Raw genomic sequence first — 12,117 nt, 5'->3', positions numbered from 1 at the left:
ATTCTGCTAAGTCCTAGGTCACCAAATGACATTTTAATTTTGTGCATTGCAAGAATATTCTTAATTTGACTCCTTATTCATGAGGATTGTTTGTTTTAAGCTAACTTAAACACTTATTGACTTCCACAGATTTTGATTTGTTTCAATATGAAAGATGCTGATTGGTCCACTTGTCGCAAGAGAAATTAAACTTTAGGATGAGATGGCTTAGAAAGAATGAGAAATGAAAACAGAACAGTAAATCACAGATCAAGACAGATAATTATGCCAAAAGCAAGCTCCCTCTTCATCTACACCCTCTCAGCGTCTCAAAGACTTGCCAAAGGTGGAACCATCTGGTGCTGCATCCTGCACTGTCTGCCAAAGTAGAGCGGCTCACTATTACTGCATTTTACCCGAGGTGAATGGCTGATCTACCCTAAGCTTTGCTTTTATACTGGATAACTAGTACTACTCCTATTCAAAATATCAACCTGCCTGTTTTCTTACCCTTTCATTTTCTCATTTGTTCTTCTTTCCAACTTTCCTTTTTTTATCTTGATGGAAATTATTGTACTAACATTGGGACTCGTACATCAGCCATTCTTTACACAAATTCTGTTACCTTATAACAAATAAATTCACCACACTATAAAGTTGACAAAATGTTGGCCGCAGCTTTATTTAAACACCTTTTATAATAATCAATTTCCTTGAAACACTTTATGAATACAACCAATACCAACAAATTTTTTAGTATTTTAAATTTCACAATTTGACAGATTGACTTCCCGTAGCTATTCGGTTCTTAAACTAGCTCCAATATCCAAACTAGCTCCAGCTTTTCCTTATAGCCTCTGGTGACTTACGGTGTCGTCAAGCCACCTGCACTCATGGTGGTGCTGCCCACAAGGACATATTTTAAGCTCCCATATCCTATATCTTAAATTTCGATCCACTTCTGATAAATGCTCTCCTCTAGGCCATAAGACGTGACAGAATCATTGTTGTCACTGCTCCCCCACATAAACTGTGGCCAACTATCCCACTAAACAACTCTCCAATAAATCCTATACAGCACTCAAGAAAATATTCAGCCCAATATCTGATAAGTGGACTCCATTAGGGCGAAATAAGCCCAAGCAATCCACTCAAATTAAATCATTCAGTAGAACCAAACCCCCCGACACAGAAACAAATTTGGAAATTTCAACATTCACACACCTCCAGAGCCGCTAGATAGCTACTTGCTTCCGAGCTCCCCTCCAGAAGTGCCAAGGCAGAATATGGGACCACACAAGGCGAGCCCCAGGGAAGGCACATGCCATCGACAGGAAAGCAGTTACTTACTGTAACAAGTGTTATCTAGGGACAGCAGGCAACTATTCTCAACATGTGGGTGACGTCATCCACAGAGCCTGGATGTGGACAGATCTATGGGAGCCATGGTGGTAGCAAACTCCAAAATTGACCGCTGCGAAGGGGAGGAAGTTTTCATTGTCAGAAACACACTCTCAAGGCTTGATGACTTCAACAAGAGAAAATATTTGGACTGACTATGGCTTCTGGAGATTCACTGATGCCATGGGTACTGAAGAAGATACTAGCATCCTCCTCTTCATCGGCGTCAGCCGCTGTTCCTGCATCAGGTAGATTGGCTAAGAAGTCTTCCACTACCCCAACAGTGTCACAGGCTTCCGGGCTCCATGGATGATGTCACCCACATGTTGAGAATAGGCTGCCTGCTTGTCCTGGGATAAATCTTTTTTCATCTGTCTTATCCCAGGACAAGCAGGCAGAATATTCTCACAGATGAGACTCCCTAGCTACTAGGAATGGAATGGAGGGAGTTGGCAACTAAATAGAGAATTTTTTTTTTTTTAGAACTGTTTGGCTGAACCGACTATCCCATCTGGAATTAGGCTTCAGATAAAAATGGAATGTGAAAGTATGGAGTAGGAAGAATCTGCTTCATTAATGACAACAATGAAGGAAGAACGGAGAGAACTACTAAGGCTGCCACTGCTGTTATTTCATGCTCTGGAGCACCATTGCCCAGTGGCAGCCCAGCCTGAGCATGGCAGCATGATATGCAGTCTGTTGACTATGAAGAATTGAATCTCTTAGTCTGTTGGGATTAAAGGATAGGAACAGATGAGTTGTAGTTGGGTGAAGGGCTCAGTGGTTGAGGAGCAAGCCCAGGACTTCTGGTTTTCTTTGGTATGAGGAAAGCTTCAGAGTAGAACCCCCCAATCCCCTCTGCTGAGGAGGTAGTGGTTAGAAACAACCAGCTGCAGAAGGACCGAGAGTTCTTATTGAAGATCGGAGGTCTGCTGATAATTGAAAGAGTACTTTCTTGGAGGTTTGAGTATTTGCGAAGATAAAGAGCAGAGCCTGTCTGTATGACCTGGAAGAGCCAGTTGACAGTTGTGAGTAGGGTCCAATGACGTTAGTAATGTCAGACAACCCTCGATGGGATGAGGAGGAGTAAGTGTAAGTGAAGAGCAGGGAGGTCGAGAATTTGTTGATGACCTTTTATATGGTCTGATATAAGAATGAAATCTCCACCTAGAATTGAGAACTCTCCTTGTAGAGTGTCTGAATAGAGTCCGGTAAAGGTAGAGCTTATCTGCATTTCACCTCAGATGAAATGATCAGCGTTAGTGGTAGAGTGTGAGCGAACATCCAATGAACGTAGGTGGAGGCTGTAGGACGCCAAGCGTCTGAGTGAAGTTCTATTAAGTAGGGGTTTTAGATTTTTGAGAATACATAAGAACATAAGAAATGCCCTCACCGGATCAGACCGAGGTCCATCAAGTCCGGCGATCCGCCCACGCGGCGGCCCATTTAGGTTCTCTATTATGAAAACCTGAAATTACCGTATCCCTCAATATGATTTGCAAGAAGGTGTATATCCAACTTGTGCTTGAAACCCCGTAGAGTATTCTCCGCCACAACATCCTCAGGAAGAGAATTCCAAGCACCCACCACTCGTTGTGAGAAACAGAACTTCCTGGCATTTATCCTGAACCTGCTGCCACCCAGTTTCAGGCTGTGACCTCTTGTCCGTGTCACATCTGAAAATGTTAGTAATGCTGCTTCTTGTTCTATTTTATCAAATCCTTTTAATATTTTAAAAGTCTCTATCAAATCGCCTCTCAGTCTTCTCCTCTCGAGTGTAAACAGTCCCAGTTTCCTGAGGCGTTCTTCATAGCTCAAATTATTCATTCCTTTGACTAGTTTCGTGGCTCGCCTTTGCACCTTCTCTAACAGAGTTATGTCCTTCTTGAGGTAAGGAGACCAGTGTTGGACACAGTATTCTAAGTGTGGTCTGACCATTGCTCTATAAAGTGGCATTATGACTTCTTCCGATCTACTCGTGATCCCGTTCTTAATCATGCCCAACATCCTGTTTGCTCTATTCGCCACCACCGCACATTGCACCGATGGCTTCAGGGTTCTGTCAATCAGTACCCCCAAATCCCTTTCATGTTCACATTTTGCTAATGTTACCCCAAACATTCTATACTCGTGTTCTTTATTCTTCTTTCCTAGATGCATCACCTTGCATTTATTTATGTTAAAATTAATCTGCCACTTTGTTGCCCATGATTCCAGCTGTCTCAGATCCTTCTGAAGCTCCTCGCAGTCCCTTTGAGAGCCAACCACCCGACATAATTTTGTATCATCGGCGAACTTTATTATATTGCATGTTGTTTCCTCCTCAAGATCGTTTATAAAAATATTAAACAAAATAGGCCCAAGAACCGAGCCCTGGGGCACTCCACTAGTCACTTTCACCCAGTCCGAGAATTTCCCTTTTATGCTAACCCTCTGCATTCTGTTCTCTAGCCATTTACCGATACATCTATGCACTTCTCCTCCTATTCCATGGCTTAGTAATTTCTTCATAAGCCTTGCATGTGGGACCTTGTCAAACGCTTTCTGGAAATCCAAGTAAACTATGTCTACTGGATCACCAGTATCCATATGTTTGTTCACTTTCTCAAAGAATTGTAGTAAATTTGTCAAACAAGACTTCCCTTTCTAGGGTGCTTTGAAGCCAAAGTTGTGGAAGACATTGATGGCATAGTGCAACGCTTTTGAAATGATGTAATTGACCATTTAGGATCATGTAACTTGGAGGCTGAGGGAAAGGGAGCAGTGAATGGCCTTGTCTCTGCAGTTAAGTGAAAGAACGCTCCCTCCCTTCTTCCTCCCGACCAACCGGGCATCTCCCTCCCTCCCTTCCCCTCCCCTTTGTTGGCAAGTTTCATTTTATTTGTCTCTGAGCCTTTAGACAAGTCGCATGCGGCTGCTTAAAACTTCTTCTCTGACACAACCGGAAACAGGAAGTTACATCAGAGGAGAAGTTTAGGACAGCCTCACGCGACTTGATGAAAGGCTCGGGCAGCTCAGAGACAAAATAAAATTGTCAGTGAAGGTGAGGGGGGGAGGAGGGAGATGCCTGGATAAAGTAGTATATTAGTTAAAAACAAAGAAAGATGACGGCAGATAAGGGCTATAGCCCATCAAGCCTGCCCAATCTATTGACCCACCCCTTTAAGTCTACTAACCCCCTTAATTATACTGCCACTCTACTGACCCGGTCCTTCAAGTCTATACCCTAGTGACTCTATTCCTTGACTTGACACTCGTAGGGATCCCGCATAGGTATCCCATTTATTCTTAAAGTCTGGGATGATGCTGGCCTCAATCACCTGCACTGGGAGCTTGTTCCAATACTCAATCACTCTTTCCGTGAAGAAGTACTTCCTGGCGTCTCCACGAAACTTCCCTCCCCTGAGTTTCAGTGGATGCCCTCTTGTGGTCGAGGGTCCTTTGAGAAAAAAGATATCATCTTCCACCTCGACATGTCCTGTGATGTACTTAAATGTCTCAATCATGTCTCTCCTCTCCCTACGTTCTTCGAGAGTGTAGAGCTGCAATTTGTTCAGTCTCTCTTCGTATGAGAGACCCTTGAGCCCCGAGACCATCCTGGTGGCCATCCGCTGAACTGATTCAATTCTGAGCACATCTTTACGGTAATGAGGCCTCCAGAATTGCACACAGTATTCCAGATGAGGTCTCACCATGGCTCTGTACAATGGCATTATGACTTCAGGCTTCCTGCTGACGAAGCTTCTCTTGATACAACCTATCATCTGCCGTGCCTTAGATGAAGCCTTCTCCACTTGAGTGGCAGTTTTCATGTCTGCACTGATGATTACCCCTAAATCTCGTTCTGCTGTAGTCCGGGTTAAAGTTTCTCCATTCAAGGTGTAAGCTTTGCATGGATTTCCGCTTCCGAGATGCATGACCTTACATTTCTTGGCGTTGAAGCCCAGTTGCCAGGTCGAGGACCAACTTTCTAATGTACGCAGGTCATGCGCCATAGTATCCTGTAGATTGCAGTCGCTTACTATATTGCATAGTTTGGTGTCATCAGCGAATAAGGTTACCTTACCTTGAAGCCCTTGAGTCAGATCCCCAATTAATATGTTGAAGAGGAGTGGGCCCAGAACTGAGCCCTGCGGCACTCCACTGGTCACTTCCGATGTTTTAGAGAGGGTACCGTTAACCACCACCTTCTGAAGTCTGCCACTTAACCAATCCTTAACCCATGCAGTTAGTGTCTCTCCTAACCCCATCGATTCCATCTTGTTCAGCAGCCTGCGGTGTGGGACGCTGTCAAAAGCCTTGCTGAAGTCCAGGTATACGACGTCCAAGGATTCTCCCAAGTCCAGCCTTCTTGTTACCCAGTCAAAGAAGCTGATGAGATTGGATTGGCAGGACCTACCCTTGGTGAATCCATGTTGACTGGGATCCCGGAGACTCCCCTCATTCAAGATCGTATCTAATTTATGCTTAATTAGTGTTTCCATGAGTTTACACACTATTGAAGTGAGACTCACCGGTCTATAGTTCGCAGCCTCTGCCTTGCAACCCTTTTTATGCAGAGGAACGACTTTAGCTGTTTTCCAGTCCAAAGGAGCTTTCCCCATACTTAGTGAGAGATTGAAGAGCACGGCCAACGGTTCCGCCAGAACATCTCTCAATTCTCTGAGCACTCTAGGGTGTAAATTGTCCGGTCCCATGGCCTTGTTCACCTTGAGCCTTGTCAGTTCACTGTAGACGTCTCCTGGTGTGAACTCAAAATTCTGAAACGGGTATTCCGCGTTTTGTTTTGCCTTCAACTGTGGTCCGTGTCCCGGTGCCTCGCAGGTGAAGACTGAGCAGAAGTATTCATTTAGTAGTTTGGCTTTTTCGGAATCCGCTACCGCATAGTTTCTGTCCGGTCGTCTAAGGTGTACTATCCTGTCCGTGTTCCTTTTCCTATCACTAATATACCTGAAGAAGGATTTGTCCCCTTTCTTAATGTTTTTTGCCAGAGTTTCTTCCACTCGAAGTTTGGCCTCCCTAACTGCCGTTTTGACCGCTTCAGACCTGGTCCTATATTCTACTTTGGCTTCTCTTTTCTGCGTTCGCTTGTAGGAAAGAAATGCTTTTTTCTTCTCCTTAACGAGATGCGAGATCTCCTTAGTGAACCATTGGGGTTTATTGTTTCTTTGCCGTTTATCTGATTTTATGTAGCGACTAGTTGTTTCGTGTATGGATGATTTCAGGTACGACCACATAGCTTCCACATTACTGGTCTCTGCTTGGTCCTGCAGCGTCCGATGGACAAAATCTCCCATGTGTGCGAAGTCAGTGCCCCGGAAATTGAGTACCTTTGTTTTTGTGATTGATTTAGGGAAGCCTTTCCTAAGGTTGAGCCATACCATGTTATGGTCGCTGGAGGCTAGTGTATCTCCTACTGAGACCCCCGAGACGCTTTCCCCGTTGGTGAGTACCAGGTCGAGAATTGCCTGGGCCCTAGTGGGCTCCGTTACAATCTGTTTGAGACGTGCTCCCTTTATGGAGGTTAAGAGCCTCCTGCTGCTGCTGGTTGTCGCTGAAAATGTGTTCCAGTCTGCATCAGGCATGTTGAAGTCCCCTAGCAGTACAGTGTCGCCCCGTAGAGTGATATTCTCTATGTCTTCAATTAATTCTGTGTCCATGTCTTCCAGTTGTCTTGGGGGTCTGTATACCACACCAAGATACAGGCATTTTTTGCCACCTCTTGCCAGGTTTACCCAGAGGGACTCCCCGGTGTACTTGACATCTGTGATCCTGGTGGTTTTGATGTCCTCTTTAATGTATAGTGCTACCCCTCCACCTAACCTGCCCTCTCTGTCCTGACGAAGTAAATTGTACCCCGGTATAGCCATATCCCACCCATGTGAGCCCGTGAACCAAGTTTCGGATATCGCCACCACGTCAAGGTTGGCATCCCTTATTTCAGTTTCCAGTTCTAGAATTTTACTGCCTAAACTGTGTGCATTAACATACATGGCCCTCCACACCTTGTGTTTGCTAAGTCCCTGTGAGGCGTTTCCTACCTGAGTCTGTGTGACTCCTAGAGAACTGTGTGCAATGTGGGTTCTTACCTCAGAAGCAGTCTCCACTCGTCCCATCTGGATAGTTCCTTTCCGCACTAGTATACGAGTAGGTACCCTCCCCCAACTTACCTAGTTTAAAGCCCTACGAAGCTTTAAACTAGGTAAGTTGTGTTGATAAACATTTATAAACAAAGCCCTGCCAGCTGAAGATCTCTTCTTCTAGTTTGGCAGCCAGAACTTTGATTTATAAAATGACAATTGTACAGAATTGTTTCTTTTATACTTTAATAAAATAAGTTCAGTATAAAACTATTTGAGGCTTGTGCAGACGGGATCAGATGGTTTGCGGGGACAGGGTGGGGACAAATTTTTCCCCTGTGTCATTCTCTATTCCACACTTTTTTTTCCCATTTCATATCACTGAAACTTAGTGTCAAACTACTTGTAGGTTTCATGGCTCCACATAATTCTCTTCTTGGTTGGGCTAAGAACTTTTCAGCGGCCCCTCGTATGTCTACTACAAGTGTTTCACTAATGTTTTTACTGACAGAAATCTCTATGTGAATAACTACAATGAAATAAAATGTATTATTCAGCTAACACAGATGTTGGGTACATCAGTACACTATCACCTCTGTTAATAATTACCATCTCTCTCATTTACAGAAGAGCGCTTCACTTGGAAAAGATCAATACAAATGCAGTTTTTTATTCTGAAGTGGACAGAGTCTGACTGATGGGTCAAAGATCTATTTGAAAACATAGCATTAACAGTATCAGCAGGTTTTCAAGCAAATTGTAATATGAGCTTTAATAACTGAGGCAATGTATTCTTAAACATCAAACTACTTTCATTTTAATTTTATTCTGCAGGACAAAATAAAATATCTCTAAAATCATGGTCTAATTAAAGAGATGAGAAACAACATTAAAAGAAACTTTGAAAACAAGCAAACAAACAACAAAAGATCACAAGGTGAACAGTCAAAGATCAAATTTAAATTAGGTCAAGGTATAGAGCCAAATATTAAATCTGAATTAAAACTGCCAGTGAGCCCTGAAAATGGCTAGGACAAATCAAGATCAAGTATGCATATGCACCATAACTTTTGCTATGAGTTTTATCTTGTTAGACATACTGTATGGGCTGTACAGGTCTTTATCTGCCATTATCTACTATGCTACTCTGGAGCTCATTTTCATTTTTTTATAAATCTTTATTCATTTTTGATTCTTACATCAAGTGAATTATAAATAATAAAACAATTTTCACAAATCACTTGTACTTACAATCAAATATTCTTATAAGATAAAATAAATACCCCCCTCTTTATCAATATTCCCATTTCCATATGATACATATTCCCCATCCCAACCCAAATATAAACTATCCATTTTCAAAGACAAACATGTCCAAAAAACAGCATAGAGTGGCACTTGGATGTTTTATTCACCAAAACTTCCAAATCGCTATTTTCAAAACCTATTTTCTAAAATACCATATATATTTGAATATAAACCAAGATTTTTGGGCCAAAAATGGGGGTCTCGGTTTATATTCAGGCCAGCACCAACCCGCCCCCTCCTGGACTTGTCGCAGGCCTCCGCCGAGCTATGCACCCAGTCCCCCCCTCCTTGCCCTGTCCACTGTACCTCCTCTCAGCCGATATCCTGCATGCTGCGTCTTCCCTATGACCCACGTGCCTGGAATCCCTGGTGATCCAGAGGTGTAGTGGGCAGGAGTGAGCTTTCTGCGCTTTTGCCCTGCTGCTAAACTGGTGGCTTCCGCAAGTTCTGGCTTCAGCTGAACTGAGCAGGAGTGCATTTTGGCGCTGCTGCTTGGCATTCAGAGACTTCTTGAATGGCTGAAGAAAGTCTTGCGAGAATTCGCGGGAGCCATTCGGGAAGCTGCTATCTTTGTCCAGATTATCTTATCTGATTAAAGGCTGAATACTGGCCCTCACTGCTGGCTAAAATAAAAATGCAAAGGGTGGAAAAGTCACATATGATCAGGATGAGAGTAGAAGTCCAAAGAAAAGTATTTTTATTAAAAACAGTATAAAATAAATAAGACAACAAAATCTAGATAAAGCACAGTTACTTACCTGTAACAGGTGTTATCCAGGGAAGCAGGCAGATATTAGTACCCTAGGTTGTATACCATCTGGTCCAGGTGATTTATCACTTTTTATCTTATCGATTTGGCTTAGTACATCTTCCAGATTCACAGAGATATCTTTCAGTTCCTCCACATCATCATCCTTGAATACCATTTGCAGTTCTGATAGATCTCTTATATCTTCTTCCGTAAAGACCAAAGCAAAGAATTCATTCAGTCTCTCCGCTATAGCCTTATTCTCCCAGAGTGCCTCTTTTGCTCCTCTATCATCCAACGGTCCCAACGGATTCCCTCACTGGTTTTCTGCTTCCGATGTACCTAGAGACACAAGCATTGGCAAGTTTGATGTAAAGCATTGATAAAGAAAGCTAAGAAAGATATCTGGGACACATAGGGAAAGTAAGATATCTGGGACAGAGAGGGAAATTCTGTGTGCCTACTTCCACATGGTTTAACCAATTTCATTGTTAATAATTTTTCCTTGTTATATTCTTTTGTACAACGCCTTGAACCGAAAGGCATATGTGAAGTATATAAATAAAGAATTATGTTATATGATTGAAGTCTACAAAATCCTGAATGGAGTAGAACGGGTACAAGTGGATAGATTTTTCACTCCATCAAAGACTAGCGGACACTCAATGAAACTGCAGGGAAATACTTTTAAAACCAATAGGAGAAAATATTTTTCTACTCAGAGAATAGTTAAGCTCTGGAACGCGTTGCCAGAGGTTGTGGTAAAAGCGGATAGCGTAGCTGGTTTAAAGAAAGGTCTGGACACTTTTGCACTGTCTGTACTAGGCTCCGTGGATGATGTCACCCATCTGCGGGAATATGCTGCCTGCTTATCCTGGCATAAATGGATATAAAAGGTCCCCTTACTTGCTGGCTAGCCACACATACCCAGATATTCAGTACTCATACCCAATCACCACCCAACACTGAGTATCTGAACATACAGCCAGTGTTGGTAAAAAAAAGAATAATAATGAAATGAAATTGGTGACTGCCACTGGCTGAATATTTACACCATTATTTTTACTGTATTTATTGGATTTGCCTACATTTCAAGTTATGATAAAAACTAACAAAGTATGCCATGTTTAAAAGGAGAAATATAAGATGAGTTGAACTCAAATTCTTAGCATGGAAGGGGGAAAAGTTTATTTTTCTGCTACACAGCAAAGTTGTACAGTAATGTTATATTCAACTCCTATAAGAAGTGGAAAGCATCATCAAAGTGCACCTGGAAGGTAGATATGCCACAAGTAAAATACAGGCTGGGATTTGAACCCTCAAAGCCCGGAAGATTGGTAGAGAGTGCCTTTCCTCACTGAGCTACAGCAACTTTTGCTCCAATGTCTCTGGCTCCCTTGTCATATCATATCTTAGTGAAGTGCTAAGGGAAAAGGAGTTTAGCTATAATGTCATAGTAGGCTGAGACAAAAGAGTGGTAGCTCAATGGTTAAAAGCGCTGCTTTCACTGAGCCCCAAACCCATATTCCCAAATGTGCTTGAATGCATGTGAGGTGAAGCTCCATTTTTCTCACACGCTAATCTTCATTCTAAGCACTGTACTAATGCATATATGACTGTAAGTAATCTGTTCCGTTTAGGCGTCATACTGGAAAAGTGGTGTTTTTTTTGCCCTTACCGATCAGCGTCATTTGTGCTGCAATTCTTTAATACATAGTTGATATTTGTTTTCTACTTGAAAACCTTCCAAATCTTTAGGCATTCCTTTGCTTAAACTTATTTGAGTTCATCCTGATATGATAGCTAATGAGCATAGACAGCTCAGTCAAGTATGATATGAACGGGTGGTGAGATGGACCTTAGTAGAAGCAGCTGTAGCTCTATGTGTTAGGCGCCAGCCTGTGCTCCTAACATCCAGAGGTTGTGAGTTCTACACCCAGCACATCTTTTAATTGTGGCATACTACTTTGAAGGTGCAGATTGATGAGGTCACAATGAGGTCAGTTTTGTGCAACTGAAGACCTCCATTTTGCAATGAGGGAAGCTTGAATGTTAAGGTGTGTATCTGTTTATTCTCTTTTTAAGTGCTGAGAATGTGTGCTGTTTTTTCTTTGCTTTCAAAAGAGAGTCGATTGCAGTGCTGTTTGTTGAGAAAAAAAAGGGGGTTGTAAAAGCCATGTGTAAATTATATTATTGTTTGGGCAGAAATGTGGTTTGTTATCCATGCAATATAATGTGTTCCATTGTTATGGTGTCAATTTATTTATTAGGACAGAGAAAAGATGAAAATTACCTATTCAAACTCACTATTGGAATTATTGATGAAAAAACACAGCGAACGTCTGCCTCGCGTCTATCAAAGAGCCGCAATTACGATAGTTGAAACGGCATTGAAATCCAAGTTAGACCAGGGTTTCTTACGTCTACATAATACACGATATTTAGACGCAGTTGCTCGCTCAGGTAGCGCTCATCTAGCGTCCCCATTTGGCACGCCCACGGAACGCCCACGTCCAGAGCTGGAGACGGGACTATGCTTTCTATAGACGTCAGTTCGTCAACTACGTCTTAGGGACGTCTATGTGTCATTTATTTCCCAAT

General features: G+C 42.6%; 1 protein-coding gene across 6 annotated transcripts in view; it reads right to left on the bottom strand.

Moving 5' to 3' along the window:
- Nucleotides 1–12,117, bottom strand: part of SHLD2 (shieldin complex subunit 2) — a 174,190-nt gene that overhangs the window by 160,464 nt on the left and 1,609 nt on the right. For 4 of the 6 annotated variants that reach the window (XR_004539145.1, XM_033941115.1, XM_033941117.1 and 1 more), the window contains exons 2-3: nucleotides 9,527–9,858; nucleotides 9,075–9,391 (exon numbers count right to left, since the gene is read on the bottom strand). Coding sequence is in view for 4 of the 6 variants with exons in the window: in XM_033941115.1 (XP_033797006.1) it covers nucleotides 9,075–9,267 (193 nt within the window). In the remaining 2 variants the exon portion in view is untranslated. The remainder of the gene's footprint in view (nucleotides 1–9,074; nucleotides 9,392–9,526; nucleotides 9,859–12,117) is intronic. The other 2 variants (XM_033941116.1, XM_033941120.1) reach the window with 2 other exon arrangements.

The sequence above is a fragment of the Geotrypetes seraphini genome, chromosome 4, assembly GCF_902459505.1.
Source record: "Geotrypetes seraphini chromosome 4, aGeoSer1.1, whole genome shotgun sequence".
NCBI classification, from domain to species: Eukaryota; Metazoa; Chordata; class Amphibia; order Gymnophiona; family Dermophiidae; genus Geotrypetes; species Geotrypetes seraphini.
This window is presented reverse-complemented; position numbering and strand designations above follow the sequence as displayed.